The sequence below is a fragment of the Pteropus alecto genome, unplaced genomic scaffold (assembly GCF_000325575.1).
Source record: "Pteropus alecto unplaced genomic scaffold, ASM32557v1 scaffold395, whole genome shotgun sequence".
Classification (NCBI taxonomy): Eukaryota; Metazoa; Chordata; class Mammalia; order Chiroptera; family Pteropodidae; genus Pteropus; species Pteropus alecto.
This window is the reverse complement of record NW_006438643.1, coordinates 1132243-1154117: the sequence shown is the minus strand read 5'-3', so window position 1 is coordinate 1154117 and position 21875 is coordinate 1132243. Positions and strand designations below refer to the sequence as shown.

General features: G+C 38.3%; 1 protein-coding gene and 1 pseudogene across 1 annotated transcript; both read left to right on the top strand.

Moving 5' to 3' along the window:
- LOC102889998 overlaps positions 1 to 2592 on the top strand; it is an 8541-nt pseudogene extending 5949 nt beyond the window's left edge.
- A 12953-nt stretch (positions 2593 to 15545) lies between these two features.
- LOC102897533 (olfactory receptor 51M1) lies at positions 15546 to 16582 on the top strand. Its single transcript, XM_006915693.1, has one exon. It carries the CDS (start codon positions 15562 to 15564, stop codon positions 16546 to 16548), a length of 987 nt encoding a protein of 328 aa, XP_006915755.1. The 5' UTR covers positions 15546 to 15561; the 3' UTR covers positions 16549 to 16582.
- Positions 16583 to 21875: the final 5293 nt, after the last annotated feature.

The window sequence follows — 21875 nt, the reverse complement described above, 5'->3', positions numbered from 1 at the left end:
CACCGAGGTTCATAGCAGCATTATTCACAGTGGCCAGGACATGGAAGCAACTGAAATGTCCTACAATAGATGATTGGCTAAAGAAGCTGTGGTACATATATGCAATGGAATATTACTCTGCCATAAGAAGAGATGAAATACTGCTATTTGCAACAACATGGATGGACTTCAAGATAATCATGCTAAGCGAAATAAGCCAGACTGAAAAAGTAGAAAATCACATGGTATCATTTATATGTGGGATATAAACTTAAAAGCAACAAATGAACAGGACAAACAGAGACTCAGGGGCATGGACAATGGACTAGTGGTTACCAGAGGGTATGGGGTGGGAGAGGAGGGAAGAGGTAGACAGAGTAAAGGGTGCCAAATATAGGGCGTTGGGGGAGGGTAAAGTGGGTAAAGGGGATCAAATATATGGTAGCTGAAGAAAACTGGACTTCAGGTGGTACACATCCAATAGAATATATAGATGTCAAATACAATGTACACTTGAATATTATATAATTGTGTTATCCAATGTTACCCCAATAAACTTAATTTTAAAAGCAAATAAAATAAATAAATTTTATAAGTTAAAAAAAAAAAAGTTGGTCACATAAATATGTGGGCAGTGTTTCTCCATGAGAAGACACTTAAGGGAAGAGAAATCCAGAGTGTCTTCTGGAAGCCTTCAAATTTCTGAAACAGAATAATTAGTTTGATAGTTTTTTATCAATGCAGATCTAAAGGGATCACTAGAGATGAACCTCCAACTCTGTGAGTTGATGGATATACTTTTCAAAGTCATGAGGCAACAGTCTTGGGATTATAGGTCTTTGCAATGTTAAAAAATGATTTAAAAAAACAATTTAGGTGAGACAAACTTTATTTACTACTTCTTGAGGTAAACAGTGTTTATTTAGAGAACTGCAAAATGGAACACAAGAAAGAAAGCTTTTATAGAATAAAGAATAAAGAACAAAGAAGAAAAAAATTAAAAATATCTGATTGGCTGGGGCCACATAGTTAAACTTGTTTGGGGTGAAAAGGTCCAGATTTGCTTGGTGCTGGAGGATTGGTTGACCAGATATACTGCATTTTAGGTCAAACAGAGGTTATACAAGGGCATGAAAGTTGTCTAAGTTTTGCTTTGCTTACAAGGCATTTCAATATCAGTTTTTTGAAAAATGGAGAAAGTAGGAATTTCGCGGGCATTCTATTAAGAAGAAACAGGGAGCATATACAACATATTCAGACCATGTTTGTTGTATCATAGGAAGAAATTTTGCTTTCTAGCTATCTTCCCACTCTGATTCCCCTGCCTCAGCATAGCACAGGAAATAGCACTGACTAGGGTTATGAAAATAGGCAATTCTGACTCTTCCTTGTCAAAACAATTTCCTTTTTTGTTGTTTTGTGTCTCTTTTAAATTTTACATTCTGCTTTTCCTTTTCTGAACTCTACAAAGACAAAGTCTGCCCCACCCTCACCCCCAATGGGCTCACCCACTAAGCCCAATGCTTCAGGCTTCAATTGGTCTGGTCCAAACTTACCAAAGTGCTCCTCAAATTTTCTTACCCCTCACCCCATTAGTAAATTTTCACTAGATTCACTAGATCCATTTCAGTCATCTTCATCACAAGCCTTCTTAAAACCTCATAATTCTAAATTTCTTCTCCAAAAATTTTGAGCAAATTGGAGTGATTCAACATATCTGAGTGTGAGTGATACTAGTCCGCCTCTGCCAAACAAAATGAAAATGGCCTTTTACAATAATTGTCACAACAACAACAAAACCCTCACATTTGCATAATATCTCACCGCTTACAAAGTCCACTCCCAAATGATATTGTTTACTCTTCACAGAGCAAGATAAAGTTAATTAGTCTCAGGACGACCCTGATCATAATTCCTATAGTGCTGTGCGTGCTGCGGATGAATCACAGGGAAATCAGCCATGGTGCCTGATTTCTCCAAGCCTACTTCCCATAGTCTCCCTATCACAGAGTCTGGAATTTTGCTTGCCGTGTCTTATGATTGGTTCATTGCCATCTGCCACCTGCTAAGATGTACTTCCATTCTTACCAAGGCTCAAGTAATAAAGATTGGAAGTGGAGTTTTTATGAGAAGATTTGTTCTCATTTGCCCCCCAATATTGCGTCTCTATTGGTTTTCCTATTGCAGATCCCATGTTCTCTCTCACCCATTCTGCCTACATCAGGATGTTATCAAACTAGCCTGTGCTGACATCACCTTCAGTCATCTGTATTCTGCTGTGGCAATATTTCCTATGGTCCTACTGAACTGTCTTATAATCTTTTGCTCCAATATTTTGATTCTCAAGACTACCATGAGAATCGTTTCTGGAGAAAAGAGGTCTAAAGCCATTAATACTTGCATCTCACACATCAGCTGCATCTTGGTCATCTATGTCACTATATTTGATTTGATGTTTATCCATTGATTTGGGAAGAATGTTCCCCACCTAGCACACATTGCAATGACCTACATCTATTTCTTTTTCTCTCCTTTTATGAACCCTGTCATCTACAGCATTAAATTAGGCAGATTTGCAGTAGTATACTCCAATTATTCTCTCTGTCCCCATAAAGAACACGACATATACTTTCTTTTGACTGGGAAAGGATGAAGAGATTATAAATGTAATGATAACTTAACTGGCATAAGTTTCTTAAAAAAACACATTAAAATAAATGGACAATGTCAGAACAAAATGTCTCTCAGATACAATTGTTTTATTCCAAACTCTTTTTTTTTAATGAGGATAAAATGTAATAAGCCATGTAAAACATTAAACACAGTGCAAGATGTTGGCATGTATTCAGTTGATATTTATTGTGTATTCCAATACTCCCCTCCATCTAATAGCAGCTCTGATGTGACTCTGAGTTCTGTGACATGGTCCCACAAATTTAAACAAGTTTCATTCAGGGCTTTTAAAAAATACATTGACCTAACATTCCTTCAACCTTGACTTTTATCTGTTTTTCTTCTTGTGTAAAAGTAGTTGCCTTTTCTAGAACATTGTCATCAGTAAAGCAGAAAGTGTCTCTGAGCTAATTTCCAAATGATTGCCATTGAGCATAGTGTATGTATAACACAATTGTACATCTAAATGTTAATGCTCAATTTTTATGTAGTAAATGAATTAAAATTAAGAAGTAAATTAATTTCTGATCCAGAGGAAGAATTTTTTTATGAATTTTGATGAGAGAGTGCTAATAAGAAATTCTGTATAATCGGAGCCTGAAGAGGAAATTAATTCATATTGAACTGGACATGAATGGAGCTTGGTGTTTATTCCTCATGTATGCAGTATACAGAGGTAAAAATGGGAAAGCTATGTATGTCTATGTGAGAGAGAATAAAAGGAGTAGATACTTGTACTAGAGGTGGAAGAAGACCTGGGCTGGAGAAGGGTTTCGTGACAGGCTGTAGGAATAGCTTTCACTCACATATCATCAGGTGAGGAGGATCTCTGAGCCAGATAAGATCCCATTCTCCATGGTGGCAGTAAGGTGGTTATAGATTCAATACAAGAAGAAGAAAGAGTAAAACTGCCAGGGTTCAACAAGACTTGTGCAGGCCACCTAGTCACAAATTATTTTCCTAAAGATGAAATCAGGGCCCTTGGTTTTATGCAGAAATAGTAGATTCCCTTACCCTGGATCACCAAAGGAAAATAACTCAGAATTACTAGAATTTGGGGTAATATGGAGGCAAATTAAATGTGCAAACATGGGACCATGTCAGACGTTCTGGTGCCGTTTACAAGCTATGTAATGTGTCATGTGTGTGACAGGCCCATGAGATTGGCACACCTTTCTGTTTAGGAACACTTGCTACATTTGAAATACCTTTTCGTTGTTTATCTTTCTGCCTCTCCTACTGGACTATAAAACCCACTGTATTCCAGCTACATACACAGTACTTTGAATAGAGTAGGCACTTAATAAAATGTTACTAAATAAAATACTAAACTAACAGTATGTGATGTTTCTGTGTCTCTCTACTCATATTTCTGCATCTTATAGATACATGATAGATAGATGATAGATAGATAGAGATAGATAGATAGATAGATAGATAGATAGATAGATAGATAGATAGATAGATAGATAGATATAGGTGACTGTCGTTGGTGCATTCCGCAAGCTGTTTACCCACTCCTATGTGATAAGAGACTCCTCTAAGTGAATAACCTGTCTGCCTGTTTTTTCCTGAACACATATTCAGGATATACCGAAGCCAGCCTCTTAGGACTTCTTTTTCAACTTTCCTTTGTTTCCACTGATGAATTTTAATTTTAATGCAGTTATATGAAATGTTGATTTTTAGTGAACGTTCTTCAATTATCGTAGTCTCCATGTTTTTCTAAGAGCTGCTGAGTACCCAAAAAAAAAAAAAAATCTCCTTCCCACAGCAGTCCATTTAGTGTAAGACAAAAAAGAGACCCTCAATATCATGTATGTTGATAATAATGCTTGTAATAACCTTGAATTCAAGTTGTGGTTTATTGTGTCTGTCAAAATACATTTTTTTGTTGTTGTTGTCCAGTGAGGAGTTCTGTAGATGTTTAGACCACTAGTGCCATGAACTAGGCCAGACCTTAAAATAAGGTTTTTATTATATCATCAGTACATGGAAGTATCTAGTGAACCTGAGGGGCTGGTGGTCACTCAGAAACAGGTTCAGTGTCTTGAGAGCGGTGTTTTGAGAGTCTCATTGGTGTTTGCCCGCTGGAAACCATGGGATTAGAACATAGAGTAATGGTTCCAGCCTGGCAATATGTTAGCAGAGTTATGAGGCAGAAAATACTGTGATGAGATGTATTTAGATAGAGATAGACTAACAAACAGCTCAATATATTCTGACCTGCCAGTCAGTATCCATCTTCTCCTCTATGTACAGGAATGGATATGGGTTTACTATCATAAAGAAGTTTTCCCATAAAGCATAGTCATACTTTAAAACATTAGTGAAATATACATGTCATTTTTTTGCCCTGACAAGGCTCTGGGTGTGAAACTGCTACTGGCTTCATGCCATTCCAGGTGCATTGAGGCACTAGTGAGATAACATTGCAATAAAACACACCTAATTGTATCAATACAATCTGATATATTTAAATTGCACAGCAATTTTTTTTTTTTAATTTAGATATAACTTTTAAGGGCAGTGGTTATGGTCTAGATATCACTTCCACCAAAATCAATATTCTCTATAACTTCACACATGCTCAGTTTATGCTGGCTGAATGGCAGGATGAACTTTATGTCCCTGATCATTCTTAGAGGGCCTCTGCCTGCCACGCTGGGGCTTTGAGGGGGTCTGACTGTGGCCATAGAGGCATGAACGTAAGCTAGAGAGAAGAAGCTCAACATCCACCTCCAGCACTGGGAACCACAAGAGTTGAAGCACTGCTAGGTGCTAGTTAGAGGGAGAGACAGAATCAATCAACCATCCATGGAGAAGTCAGGCAATCAACATGTTTGTGGCCACCGGGTAACACGAGAGTGCCTAAGGGAGATACATTGCTTGTCTAGCTTTGTGCTAAACATTAGGGGACTTATCCATAGGCCCAAGTGGGCAAGATAAAAAACAGTGAGTGAAGAGTACAGGAAAAGCCTCAGGTGGAAAATTAAAGACCAGTGGCATAGAGAGGGGAAAAATGTGAAGGAAGTATAGAAGACAAGGAGGAGAGCCAGGGAGATAGGAGTGAGGATCAGAAAAGGAGCCCAAGGGAAGGCAAGGGAAGGTCTGTTTGTGTGTAGAGTGTTAAAGGAAGAAGAGAAATCAGGGTGTTCCCCTGGAACTCAAAGGCTCTGGGATAAAATATTAAATTCAGGAAAATAATTCTTTATCAGTGACTAACCCCTAGGAGTTCCTGTGCATGCAGGGTTGGAAGGATTGAGATGGCGTGCTATCTGAACCATGAGACAACAGACCCAAACTTTCAGCTCCTCCCAGGAGTCTTATCTCTTGGGCACAGCTTTATGGTCTCCAAGCACTCCCCTCCCAAGTTTCACAAATACTGCCACCTCCCTCTACAGTGAATGATGCAGGATAAAGCCCTCTTGAAACAGGGCAGAGGACAGTCTCTCAAGTTTCATATGGAAGAGAAGCTCTGCCACTTACGGGCATATGACCTTGCAAAGTCACTTAACCGCTGTTTTAGTTATTTCAATGTCGACTGTAATAAAATCATTTTTAACAGAGGTTTTTGAAGTTAAAATGAAAAATAATGTTTCTGGCATGCTGATACATTAGGAGAGAGACATTAGCTCAATATCTGTATTCAAACATATTTTTTAACTTGTGTATTTGGCCTGTATCTATTTTCATGATCTAGTGCCTCTCATACAAATCACAACTGATACTAAGCATTTCCAGGACTTTACTCAGCAGTTAGTAAGGAGTCAGACATTCTTCAAAGTTTTACTTCTATCAAGGCAAAGGTACCCTTCTTCCAAGAGCATCTCACAAGTAACCCAAGCTTCACTTGGCTCTTTGAGCCTGTGGATCCCCTACTCACTCAATTTGTTGCATCTTTAACCAATTACTTAACTGACCCAGCATGGGTCATCCAGTTATGACCTTTTTAGCTTTCTAAAAACTCACCATTACATGCTTCTCAATACACAATCTAGTGCAGCAGTTTTGTAATTAAACAATCTGATTTAGGATGCCAGCTTCCATTTACTGGCTGTGTACTCTTTAACGAATCATTTCATCTTTCCATGTCTTGGTCTGCTCACATTATTGTATTGCTTTAATATTGAAATGTATTAATATCTATAATGCACTTAATAGTTCTGGCTCATAGTAAATGCTATAGAATGCTTAGTTGTGGTTGTCATTGTTGGTATTATTATAAGATATTTTATGAAAATGGGATCCTTTGACATTCAGGGCAAGAAGGGTCTGGCCTGCCAAAGAAAGTGAGGACTCAGTAAAAACTTTCTTGCAAGTGCAATGTTTAATAACATACAAGATATTCTGAAGGAAAAATGTGCATTTTATTCTCACGAGAAATCTATAAGAAAACAAGACATGATGGAGAGTTTAGTGCTGTTTGTCCAAAGAAGATTTTGAGATCCCAGAGACTGAGGGACTTGGGGCACTATGCTTAGAAACTGGAGGAACCAAATGTACAGAGGTGGTGGTGGCATTCTTCTGCAGGCCGAAGTGTTCTTGGGAGCAGAACATTGAATTTACACACTCTCATGAGAATTCAGAGGAGCTCTCTTCTGAAGATGTTGGAAGCCTCTGTTTAGAGACTTTTCCCTTCCTGGTGGCTCTCACTAATTTGATACAGACTTCCAACAAGCCTAAATTGTGGGTCAGTCATACAGACTAGATGCTTTGGGGACTACTTTTGAGATTGGACATTTATTCAGTAACATTTAAGTGACTTTGAAGCAGAATGTGTGATAGAGTGCTTAAGTCATCAAGATATATATCTAAAATTAGACACATAGGGAAAATGGAGTCTTTAAAACTAGATATTCATTGATTCACAAATATAATCTGAGTACCTACTTGTTTTCTAGTACTGCATGAGGCCAACATGATAAAAAATGATATATATATATGCATGTATGTGGGGTGGTAGGCACAAAATGATGGTCTAACAAATATTAATTAAAATCATTTTTAATAGTTGTAGAAATCTATTAGCAGTAATATTTTAGCAGCCACTACATGCCAAGTACAGCACTATTAGGAGATTATATTCATTATACTTCAATAAAACTCTCTGAAACAGATTTTTATGTCTTATTTTTACTGATAAAAATAAAATCTGATAATTTGAAAATTTTTTTCAATATCGTGTATCTAGTCAAGATTCAAGTTTAAATTTTTTCTATGGAATAGCTTAAATACTTCTATGATATAAACATAAAATATTAAATATATCTCATATTTTAAATATAAAGTAAAAAGACCCCTTACCCCTACTTTCCTATCTTCTTTAGAGATAATAAACTAGTGTGTATCCCATTAGATGTTTTTCTACACATTAATATACACATATGAAAATATTCAAATATATATTTGATAATAAGGTTTGTGACAGGGGCTGTGTGTGGCACTCTTATTTCCATTATGCTACACTAAGAGCAGTGCTGGCTTGTGCTCTTGGGTTAGAGTGAATATAGACTAAGACTCCAAATAAGCCAGTGTTTTTTAAAAGTGATGAACTCATTGGTTTTACTGTCAACAATGGAGAGAAAAGGGAAGACATTTTCTCAGCATTTCTACTTAGTAAAAGGAAGTGGGGAATGAATGAGACCTTGGTCTCCTGCCTCCAACCCTCCTTTTATGGAATCAACAAGTTCTTTCTTCAGAGCTCCCTCTGGAGAGCCCCAGCTGAGTCAGTTGTTCCATCAACCACTCCTGCCATCTTGTAGCTTCTGCAGCATCTAAAGACTCCTGGAGAAAGACACAAATAAAATGAAGACAAACAAATGCTAGAGGCTACCAAATAGTGACTTAGAAAGTAATAATTATAACAATAATCATTAACGTAATTATTATTTATTATTCCTGTCATTGATAGTCTTGGTCTTTTACAGTGAATCCTAAATTTCAGAGTTTGGATTATTAATGCTATGGGACATTAAATAGGGGAAGAAGATATACTGATTGGCCCAGACTGGAACTACTATAGTAAAGTGAGACAGATGTTTTGCAAATATTATCTGCATAGCTAAACTAAAGAGGCAAGATTTTCAGGTCAAAGTCATTTATAGAGAAAATTAAATTAATTTCCCAGAGGGGCACAATTATTGATATGTTACTGTTCTATCATTGGGCATTGAGATTTAAGACAAAAAAAAATATCTACTCTACTTAAGTTAGTTACTTAATGATCAATTATATTTAGTTAGTTAGTTACTTAGTTAAGGTAATGAAAAGCCTCTATATTTTAGTAATTGCAAGATACCAAGGTATACTGGTGCACATATTTTCTGCCTCTGTGATACTTATATTTTAATGAGAAAGGAAAATAATAATAAAAATAAAACGATAAACAATTACAGCTGTATAGAACTGCTATAAAAGAAACAAAAAGCTTGATGCAATAGAGAATAACAGAGAAAGACTTCCATAAGCTGGTATGACAAATGGGGACTCTCAGAGGAGCTGAAGTGTGGTGTGAAAGAGGCAGAAGTAGAAAAAGCTTTGCCATACGACCACTGGTCCTGGAGCTCCAATTCAATACACAAAGAGGGAAAAGAGCCATATGACCATATTTCAGAAAAGAGGTTACTCAAAGGGACTGCCTTTTCCAGAGGGAACATAGTCTGAGTCATCATAATAGTGACTGAGCCTTCCTTCTGTTGGCCCTAGCTGTGGACCACCATGTGTATACTAAAATAAGAACCTTGTTCTGGACTTATTCTTCACAATTCTACCACATAGAGGGACACTAGAACATGACTATGAAATCCACACCACATTCTTTTGTTTATATCCTAGTCTTCATTTTCAGGGTTTTATGTGGGTTTGTGTGGATCTGGGTATAACTGTTGTGTGTATGCATGAGCAGAGAGAGGATCATCTTCAGAGGAGGAATGAACATGCTAAGAGTTTGAAGAGTTATAACTATGTGGCAGATATTGAAGACATGGGAATATCATGCTGGAAGAAATGATCCACTTCCTTGAAGTGTTGGGAATGAGTGAGGGTTTGAATTTAAGCCCACTTTTAGGCTGAAGTCTTCCCCTGGTGGTGTCACTGGAAAACCACAGTTCATATATCGATCTGGCTATTAGGCTAGCAATTCTGGGTAGAAGACCCCTTAAATGTAACTTATACTGGGACCCTGGAAAGCATGCCAGGCTCACATATATCCCTGCCCCATCCCTCTCCCCCAAGTTTTCTCAATCTCTGATACAGAGTAGGCTCATTTGTGCTCTTCGTGGACAGATGATGAACTAAGACAGTCATGTTCTTACATATACACAGAGACAGAGACAAAAACCTCTCTCTCTCTCTCTCTCTCTCTCTCTCTCTCTCTCACACACACACACACACACACACACACACACACACGGGTATATGTTCAAATAATGTTACATGCACTAAAAACCACTAACATATACAAATAGGCATACTTTTGCATTGATACTTTTAGTAATGAATTTAGATATTTAGTAATGTATTCTAATACATTCAAAGTTAAGGCCTGAATGACTCACACCAACATACTGAAAAGCCACCTCCCTAACCATCACATATCCATATTCACTTCAGTTCATATCAACAAGATTTCAACATTACTCAAAGGGACAGAGATGGAGTCAAGGACAGTTCATTCATTGTTCCCTGTCAACAGCCTTCAGAAACCAATTCTGCTCTCTGAGTTTAGGCTAGTCGCAATGTTTGGTGAATTTTGTTTAACAATATATATATATATATTTTTTTTTGCTAAAAGTGAGCTTCATGAAAGTAAGACTATGTCATGTTTACCTATGTATCTTCAAGGCTGTGCTCAGGGATTTTCAAAATAAGCACTTAAAGATGCACAGTGAATGAAAATTGATGAAGATGTTAATGTAATTTCAGTCTTCTTTCAAAAAGGACTATTTTGTAGAGTTATAAAATAAGTTTAAAGGTAATTAGGGGAATAAGATAAAAAAAAGAGCTAAGTGTTTGTATTGTTTATAAATGACTATTCCTTGGTCCCTAGTCCTTCAATTATTATATAATTCAGAAAAGCAGAGTAGAAAGCTGTTTTATATATGCTAGTAAAAATATAAGGCAAATATTCCATGTCTCTATATAAGTAGCAGGTTATCCATTACATAGTATTGTTTAACACTATGAAAAGCTATCAGTTAAATATCATCACGTATCTACATATACTAAATAACATCTGTCTCCATTGCAGACATTAAATCCTTCCTACATATCGCTAGCAATATACTCAGTAAAAGAAATATAAGGTCATTCCCTGACTTCTTAAGCTCAATCATCAATTTGTATACAGTCTTTGATATGTCACATGAACCCTTACAGAGTCTTGTCCCTACCTACCTCTACCGCCTCCTCCCAAGATATTATCTTGCTTGAATTTTATATTTGAGTATTGGAAATTTTGTAGTTCTCTGAACACATAAAATTTCCCTCACCTCGATGTCCCAGCTTATTATATTCTTCCTTCCTTGAACTCCTTTCTATAAAATCCCACCTTATGGTTAATTCTTAGTTTGTCTTCATAGCTCAGTTATGAGTACCTTCCCTGGGCCTCCCAGATGGGCTGGTTACCATCCACTCATCTCATGTCCATCTCTTTTATAGCACTTATGATACTAACTGTATCATCTCATATGAGAGATGCTCCCAAGTAATAGCAATAGTTGTTAATCATAATAATTGCAACATTGTTGCTGTTATTCTATCCTTATACTATCCCTAAATAGGTTTATCTCTAGGACATGGCCAAAATTATGTTCTTAATAAAGGCAGAATGTTCTCAAATTTTTCTGGTAGAGGTTTCCTCTCCTAGAAGCCTAAATAAACATGTTCAGCTCTCTCCTTTTGTACCCAAGCCAGACCTTCTTCATGAACTACAATATGGCAAGATGCCCTGCTCTCCACATTCTGTCCCATCACTCTGACTCAGCCTGCCTACACCCTGGCCACAACCACTAGTTAGGTATGTGGTTTAAGGTGATGCCACCTCCTATCTAGATGTGTTCTGATAACGCTGGCATGTTATAAGAGTCGTGGTCCTCTGTTCTTACTTTGGATCTGTATGCCCCATTTGGTGGGTGAGGGGTACACCCTTACACTACTCTAATCAACAATTCCCTGTTTGAAGGATATAATAATACAATACCTTATTTGTGCCAGCCTCGTGTGTGTGTGTGCACATGCATATGTGTGTTATGAAAAGGAGAAATGTGCATATGACCTAACCACATTAACTGAGGTTCTATAACATAGACTGAGGAAGAAATACAAATGGATTTTCCTAAAAGATGAGATATTTGCTACCCGAAGAGTGAAGGAAGCAAGAAGAGAGGAAACTTTGGGGAAGGACTGCTTGTAGAAGGGCTTGTTGAAAGCGTGTCACGCATTTAAAGTTGAGTGAAGAGCTTTGGAAAAGCCAAGACCCTGGCTTGGACATGGATTTGAGGTGGGAATGTATACATAAGCTTTTCATCTGACTGATCTTAAGGCTTAAAGGGGCAGTAACTGGCAGAGGCAAAGGGCAAATGCATGATGTTATAAGAAGGAATACAGAAATAAGTGTGAAAATGAGGACCTTGGGACAGCGGGAGCTGTGGTGCTTACAGAAAGATGAACAATTTATTTTATTTTTTATTTTATTTTATTTTATTTATTTTCTATTAAGTTTATTGGAGTAACATTGGTTAATACAATTATATAATTTTCAGGTGTACATTATAATTTGACATCTGTATATTCTATTGTGTGTTTACCACCCAAAATCCAGTTTCCTTCAGCTACCATATAGTTAATCCCCTTTACCCATTTCACACTCTCCCTACCCCCCTATATTTAACACACTTTACTCCGTCTACCTCCCCACTCCTTGCCCACCCCCTACTCTCTGGTAACCACTAGCCTATAGTCCATGTCCATGAGTCTCTGTTTGTTTGTCTTGTTCCTTTGTTGCTTTTAGGTTTATATCCCACATATAAATGATATCATGTGATTTACAACTTTTTCTGTCTGGCTTATTTCACTTAGTATGATTATTTCAAGGAAGATGAGCAGTTTAGAGCCAGTGTGGAAGTTGCATGGATAATCTTCTTCACATATGACATCCAGCCTGTCTAGCAAACTATGGGCTTGTTCTAATGAGCAAAAGGTGGGGAGGTAGCAGGTGCCTGGGATTGGTTTTTTGGTAAAGCAGAAAAAAATGGGTGAGGCAATACCACTTTTCCTGCAGCAAATATCTGTCAGCAGCCAAAGCCTGGAGACTGAACCCTATAAAGTTATGTTATTTTTAGTCTCAGGTGGGCCCATGGAAGGAGAGAGGGATGGAGGCCAAAATAATGGAGAGGAGAGTAATGAAGGCTCCTGCCCACTGGGATCCCAGCCCTGGGGACTCTTTGTTTGCCCTCAGCTTCTCCCAGCTGGTATTTCACATGCACCTGGGAAGAAAGAGGATAAATCCTTCCGTGACAGCCAGAGCCTGATGCCTTTCACTGACCCCGGTGCCATTCTGCCTATCTTCTTCTTTTTCCAGGACAATTACCTGGGGTTCACTTTTTGAAAATTAGCCGTTACTGGTGAGTCTCCACTGCTATCCTCTGCCAGGGCTGCAAGGGTCGGTATTAGAGGATCACATGAGAAGAAAGAGAAAAATCAGGGAGAGGGAAATGTATGGGTGATAGGAAAGCAGCAATCCTGGAAGAAAGGGTCTGAGTTCTATTTCTGACTCCTCCCTTAAATGCTTGAATGAACTTTGGCAAGTGTATTCCCCACATTGGGCCTTATTTAGTATTTTTATTTTTATTTGTAAAATGAAGTCTTGGAATCCAGGATTCCAACTGAGTAATATAAATATTTGAGCAATGAATGGAAGGGACCAAATAGGAGCCATTATAAAAATTAGAAGAAAACCAGCAGATTCCAGCATCAAGAATTCCAAAAGAGAGCTTTAAAAAAGAAGGCATTGCCATAAGACACAACTATTGCAAAGAAATCAGATATAATTAAGTCATCACTATCCCTCCTTGTTACATTCTCTGACCTTTCTTGACACATCAGTTTATTCACTAAAGATTTTAGTACTGACTCAGTTTTCTCTTTCCATTACTGATCCACATACAATTCTCACTAATTTTCAATACCCCTACTTTGTTCCAATCAGAAGCCTCATTCTCAGCTCCTTGACCTATTCTCATCAAGGACTGCATTCTTTACCTTAAATCAGCAACTCTATCCCATCCCATATACTACAGCCCTGGTCCCTTCTTACCGTTTCTTACTCTCTCGTTAACACTTCTTTTTATTCAGATTAGTGTCCACAGCACAGCTTTATAATCACTCCTTTGCATTTACCCTGAACTTCAGTCATGCTAGCCTATCCTAACTTCAACCTAGTTAAAGTCAACACTCTGCATAGCTTTCTCCTGCATTGGAGTAGCTGAATGTAGTGATTGAAAGCATACCTAAATGCTGACTGGTTCCGCTTTGTTTTGTTTTTTTTTTTTGTTTTTGCTTTTTAATATTTAATGGATCTTAAGTTCCTTTTTGTTTTCTTTTTTTTTAATGTATTGGGTGACATTGGTTAATAAAATTATATGGGTTTTAAGTTTATAATTCTATAGTACATGATCTATATATTGCATTGTGTGTTCGCCACCCAAAGTTAAATCTCCTTCCATCATATATTTTATTCAATTATCACTGACGTTTAGTATTATTTTATGTTAGTTTCAGGTGTCACCATAGTGGTTATACATTTATATAAATTATGAAGTGATCCCGCCGATAAGTCTGATGCCCACCTGGTACTATACATAGTTATGACAATGACTGGTCCCACTTTGAATTAATAAACATCAAATGGGCCTTTATCACTGCCTAGAATCCTACTACATTGCCCTAGTACATCTATTCTCTCCCTCTTCCTCTTTCTCTCACAAACACACTAGAATTAGATTTTCTTTCCAATTATTCCACTGAAACAGCTCTTCTCAAGATCAGCCATGACTTCCACATTGTTAAACCCTTTGGTCACTTCTCTGTCCTTATTCGCTTGATCCCGTAGCAAAATTACATGTAATTGATTCATTCTTCTTGAAACTCATACAAGACTACACTTCTCATTTTCTTCCTAATGGCATTTTTTCCTCAATCTATTTTAGTGGAGCCTTCTCTTCTTAGCCTGTAAGTTTTAAATTTGCCTAGAGCTCAATACCAGAAACTTCTTTCTACACTCACTTCTTAGATTTCCTCATCCAGCCTATGTGCTAATAGCTCTCAAATTTCTCTCTTCTTCAACTTACTTCTGAAGTCCACATTTATACTACTAAGTTAATAAAGACAAATAAATGAAAACCCCATTGAGAGAAGTGATTATAAGTTAAATTTTTTGACATACTTTTGAGATAACTGTGAAACATCTAACTGCAGATGCTCAGCATCCTGTGAGATATGTGAGCTTGGAAATCAAAAAAGAAAAGTTACAGAGATATATTTGATACTAGTTAACATATGGATGGTAAATAAAGTCATAATATTACCTGAAGAAGAGCAAAGAGAATGGTCAGAAAATTGTCAGGAGATGGAAATGGCTCTAATTAAGAGATGAGCAATGAAGACAAGCCAGCAAAGGAGTCTGAAAAGGAATCAAAATAATACAAATATAAAGAAAAACCTTGTGAGGGTCGTGCTACCAACAAAAGTTTCAATCAGATAATGAGGGAAGTGGAATTAATAACAGTGAAGTAGATGATTCCAAAGATGATGATGATGACAATTTTGCTTATAATGATGTGAATGTGAATGAAACTAAAGAATTAATAACCGTAAATGTCCATTTATTTTCAGCTCGGTACTTGAGGAATGCCAGCCCAATATCACCTCAGTCCTCAATTCATGCTCTTGTCCAACAGCACTCAGTTTAGCCCCCTATTCTACCTCACCAGCTTTCCTGGATTGGAAGCCATCAAACACTGGATTTTCATCCCCTTTTTTCTTATGTACCTGGTGGCCATCTCAGGCAATTGTTTCATTCTGATAATTATTAAGACCAACCCTCATTTGCACACACCCATGTACTATCTACTATCCTTTCTGGCCCTCACAGACCTGGGACTGTCAGTATCTACTTTGCCCACTACAATGGGAGTCTTTTGGTTCAATTCTCATGGTATCTATTTTGTAGCCTGCCAAATTCAGATGTTCTGCATCCACTCATTTTCCTTCATGGAGTCCTCAGTACTCCTTGTCATGTCTTTTGACCGCTTTGTGGCCATCTGCCACCCCCTGAGGTATTTGGTCATTATCAATGACCAGCGAGTGGTCAGGGCAGGCCTGATTGTCATCTTCCGGGGACCTGTGGCCCTTGTTCCTATTGTCCTCCTCCTGAAGGCTTTTCCCTATTGCGGGCCTCAAGTCCTCTCTCATTCTTTCTGTCTCCACCAGGAGGTTATACACTTGGCCTGCACAGACACTACCTTCAATAACCTCTATGGGCTGACTTTGGTGGTGTTCACTGTGATGCTGGACCTTGTGCTCATTGCTCTGTCTTATGGAGTCATCCTACACACAGTGGCAAGACTGGCCTCCCAAGAGGAGCAGCATCGAGCCTTCCAAACGTGTACCTCGCACCTCTGTGCTGTGCTGGTATTCTTCGTGCCTATGGTGGGGCTGTCCCTAGTGCACCGCTTTGGGAAGCATGCCCCACCTGCTGTTCACCTTCTTATGGCAAACGTCTACCTTTTTGTGCCTCCCATGCTTAACCCAATCATATACAGTATTAAGACAAAGGAGATCCGCCATGCTATCAGCAAGCTCCTGGGTCTTAGAAAGGCCAGTGCTGAGTCCTAGGGCTAAAATTCCTCTGGCTGCCCAGAAGAGGGTCCCCAATCAGGCCAAGCATTGAGTACCTATTATTACACCCCATATTTCCCAAGACTTTTTTCCATCACCCTAAATAAAATATGAGTGAGATTCTTTCTTGAGTTATGGGTTAAAGATGCTGACCATCTCTTGCTTAAATGATAATGCCTCCTCCTATATATGAGATCTAGCATTTTGAGTTACATCAAAAGCTGCCCAGAGGAAGACTCTGTTGAGGGTCATCATCGATGTGCAGAAAATAAAACTAAAATGAAACTAAACAAAAACTAAAAAAAAAAACAATACCTTTAAAAGACACTCGGAGCAGAACTTGGTAGAAAAGAGATAAACACCAATTCTAATCCACCTCAGGAAGTGTACCTCTTCCCATGACTTCACGTGATTGCTTACCTCATCTCTACCTGACCAAGGTCCTTCCCTTCATTTTCTGTCCTGGGTAAGCAGTATGCTTTGGACTCTCAAGTCACATTGGAAGAATCAGAACTTCTGCACTCTCCCCTAATGGTTAATTCAGACAGAATTCTTTCAAATCTTTCTGAAATGTGCTCCCTTCTGGCCTTGCTTATCTAAGAGAAGCCCTTGACCCCACCTGTGACTCTTCTTATCTTTGATTTTACCTTTGCTATGGACTCCTGAGTCTCACAACCTCAGGTCTGACATTAAGCTAAAATCAGTTTTTTCTTCTAGGTACATTTAGTTGTGAGATCTTGCTCGATGACATGCAATGCAACAAAAATTCAATGAAGGAAACTACCACATGTCTCATTCTCATTTTCTTCCTAACGGCATTTTCTTCCTAAATCATAATCTCATTGCTGAGAAGGTTGTAAAATCAGCAGAAGATTATTCCTACCATTAATTAAATGAAATTTATGTTGGAGTCTCAGCATTGAGGTTGCTTGCTCAAGGACATTGTCAATGACAGTCTCCCTCTCCAGAGCAGATACTTCATTGGTCTCTTCTCACAGAACTCTGCATTTCTCATTGCAACATTTGTCACATACATACCAGTATGTGATATAATCATACATATCAGTGTATTATTTTATGTTTTAGTTTAGGTTTCTTTTAATCTTCCAGAATAGGTTACTAAATTAAGCTTCTTGGGGGAAGTATGCATGTTGGGTTTACCAGTAAATCTCTATAAATACAATCCCTGGCAGATAACAGATACCCAATAAATAAATACTAAATGAATTTATGAGTACATAAATACATAAAGTGGGATCCAAAGCTGAGATAGAGAACTTATTTTTCTTTTCTAGAGAACCCTTCCTCTTTATATTTAAGAAGCCAGAGAGGACTCCTTTCTGATGTCATTCATCAAAGGGATGTTCCCATCAGTTTCCAATTCTGCTTTGTTCAGGTAATTTGGGCCTTCCCACCCTCTCTGCCACAGGATAAAATTACCATGACCAGAAGTACTTCCTGAGAGCTGCTTTTCACAGCTCTGGGCTATGGGAAACTGTGTATATAAACCACCACTCCTGCCTGATCCAAGGCCTAATGGAAAACTTGCTGGGTCTGTTTAATCAATAAAATTTTCTATTTCTTATCATGGACTTAGGAGTTTAGAGTTTTATGGGCCCTGAAAAGACAATTATTTTCTCAAAGGCAGATATTATGTCATATTAATCTTTACATTCAAGTATATGGTACAAAATTTGTAGTCTCTACATATTTGCTGAATAAATGAGTATCAATAACTACCTAGTAGGAAGAAGGGTTTGGAAGGGAGGCTTAAAGAGAGGATCATAGAAAAGATTTAGGGTTAAACAATACATTTTCTTATAATGATAGCAGCTAGTGGGAGAAGAAAATGAAGGATCATCTGATCTGCTGAAATTGCTCCAGGCGGTACTGATGGATCCTAGATTTTCATGCACAATAACTGGGACTCTCAAAAACTAAGTTCTAGAAGGATATTGATTCTTCTTTGGTGTTTGTCAGATCTGCATTTATCTAAGGAGTTTTCTCTGAAAGCCTAAGACCCAAGGGAGAAGGACAGATAGCTTTATAATTGCCAGTGCAGCAGATCCCGAGTCAATCAGAAGAGGCTGGGAGAGGAGTGAGAAGCACTACAGGGTTCAGGAAAGAAGCTACTGACAGCAAGGGATCAGTAAGTTATTGGAAGTTCTTTGGTTTATGGATAGAGGCAGCAATTCCAATGAGCTCTATGATACCTCTTATCTAGCAGGTCTCTAACTGGGGTTACAAGGCAGGCCAGCTTCCAAGACAATGGCTGGTCTGTGGTTAGAACAGCTGTTTTATTATATCTCACCTTGATCATTTTGCTTAGAAGGAGAGACCAGAATTTGTTAGTGGGCTGGGCTTTGAAGTGGAATGGTACAGGATGTGGAAGGCAAGGAGTCATAATCTCAACAACGCCAACCTGATTGATGCAGCTTCTAACACTTCACAGCACTTCTTTCCACAGTCCCATTAAACCCTAGTTTCCCTGGAAAGAAAACAAGATGCCTGTGAAATCTTCTATCACAGAACAAAGTTAAAGTGCAGAGCAGAGGAATTTGGTCACCTCATCAAAGTCATGTGGTTGGCTTGTCTAAAAACCGCTTAAGAGCTCAGAGCTCCCAACACTGAGTTCCTTACTCTCCATTGTTGTTGGATCACTCATTAACTTTCTCTTAGAGCCCACCACAGACAAGAAGGAAAGGTCTGTAGCTGTCATATGGTAGATAACTGTTATAAGGAACTTTCAGTAAGAAGGTATTGTTGGAAACTGCAAATAATAATAATCTACATCTATTGAGTGTATGATTCTAACTGCACTACATGTAGAATTGCATACAAATAACTCTATAACCTACAAAGTAGGTATAATAATTGTCTCTATATTTCAAGTGAGGAAGCTGAGATCAAGAAAATAATTTGTATAATCATAGAGTGCATAAAATATTGGAGCTATGATTTGAACACAGATCTGATTCCAAAGCTACTTCCTTAACCACCACATGATACTGCTTAATGAGTTTTTGTCTAGAGAGCCACAGGACTTGATAGATTCTTTACTGTCCAGTAGCCTTGAGATGAGAAGACTAAACAAAGGGCTATGGGAGTTTTCCTGGCCACCTTTTCTAGACACTGACTTAAGGCCCCTTAGTACCTCACCCTCACACAGTTCCTCATGCTTCTCCATATCAGTCCCTCTGTCAACATCTCCCATTCCCCATCCTCTCTGCTCCCCATCCCTTCCTCTCCTGTTGTTTCACAAGAGACTCTCTCTTCTCCCCAAACTCCTTTTTTCTTTCATTTGACCTCCCACTCTGCCCCTCTTTCTGTTTCTCTCTCTATCCTTCCCCATCCTCTCTCAGTCCCTAAGCTTCCTATCAGTTTATTCAATGGATTTCCCCTTCACTGTTCCTCAGTGTCTATCCTCTCCCCAGTTCTCTCTTTATGTGTTTCGGCCATCCTTATCCCTCCTCTCAGTCTTTTAGCAACCCTCTCTCTGACCTTATCTTCCCCTTTTTCCAGGCCTTTAATCCTTCTCTCTGCCTCACATCTTCCTCATCTTCTGCTCCTGAGTTTCTCCTTCTAAGTTTCACACCCTGCTCTTTCTCTGACACTCGGCTTGCCTTATTCTGTCCTTTGACATCTTTATCACCAGCTTTTACCACATCTCCATTTTTCTTCCATCTTCTTGTGGTCTTTCAGCCTCTCATACTTCTTGAACCATTATTCTCCCCAAATTTGCCCCTCAGCATATTCTTATTAAGCCACCATTTCACAGTCTCTCACTCTTCTCCTACCTGACCCAATAATAACTTCTTCCACTTCTCAGACTCATTTCTCAGTCAGTCCCTCATCCTTGCTTTCTGTCCTTCAGTTTATGCTGTGATATATTTCTCAGGACCCCCTTTCCTTACTGCCTCTCAATTACTCCCTCAGTCCTTTAGTCTCTCAGTAGATCTTTAATCTTTCCAAGGCACATGGCACTTTTTGCCAAGATCTAAAGCACTATCACATTAAAGTGGAGATGGAATGTATTTCTGAATAACAGGAGAGGGTAAAGGGTAAGAGCAATAGGGAAAATTACAAGAAAATCACTTTTGGTTCAAGAGCAATAGCATATATTTATTGTTTATTATATCCAAATTTTGTGCTGAGTTCTGTACACATGGTGTGGCAATTAAAACACACTCATCTTTAATTAGGAAATATCATTATCACTGTTTTACTGATGAAGATACAAAAGAAAATATTATTTCAGATGCTGAGATCCAGGATAGCAGGGTGTCTTGTGAACATCTCTCCAGGTACCTCTGCTTTTGTACTTAATAAATGAATTTAAGCAAGGAACTGGCTTTGTCATTACTTCTGTTCCAAGGGACACTTACCTTAGAAACATTTCTCTAGTAAGTTTACTTGATTTATTAAAGTTGTGTAAGTTGTTTGAGTCCTCCAAATTGATTTCTGGGGAGAGATAGCTTTGAAAATACAGAGACAACAAAAAAAAAAGGAAGAAAAAGAACAGAAACAAAGGAATAGGCATGTCAGTACACCTTGAAGTTAGAGATGAAAAAAAAGAAATCTCAGGAGTTAGAATGAAGGTAGCAGCTTTAATTATATAGGCTATATAGAATAAATTAGTGTGACTTTATGAGAAGAAGAATGAGATTCCCAGGGGACCTGAGAAGATGCCTGAGGCATGAGATACTGGACAGTGAGTCACAAGTTCCTTGAGAGGGGTTGAGATAGGAAAGAATCAAGATACTTCTTATCCTGATCACATGGATGCGCAGAGAGGAATACATAATGACAATAAGGAGATAAAGCAGATTGGATGAGGCAACTCTTTACAAGCATCCTCAATTTGCTTAGAAAAATTAGAGATAATTTGTCCTATAGGAAATGCTTGAAGAGGTCATACAAAGAAGACAATTAGGGAGGAACAGAATTTTTGAGAATCTGCACATTCGGTTCAAGTTGAGCTATATAAATTTTTCTAAGAGAAGAAAAAGAACTATCATTCACTAGCTGGTCAAGAACAAGAGTAGAGAAAACTCATGTTGATGCTTAATGTCATTGAAGTAAGTAAAGGGTTAGATGGAAATGAGAGAAGGGGGTAGGGCAGAAGCAGGAAAAAGACAGGCTGTGAGAACAGTGATTCAATGAGAGATCATTGAGTTCCAGAGTGAGCAGAGAGGCCAGACCAGCCAACAGGGTTTTGGTACCCAGTGACAGAGGGATGGCTCCTGCTTACTGGCCTAGTAACCTTCAATCATATTGCCACTTTTCTTAGAGTGAATAGACCTCTTGAGAATGATGATGTCCAC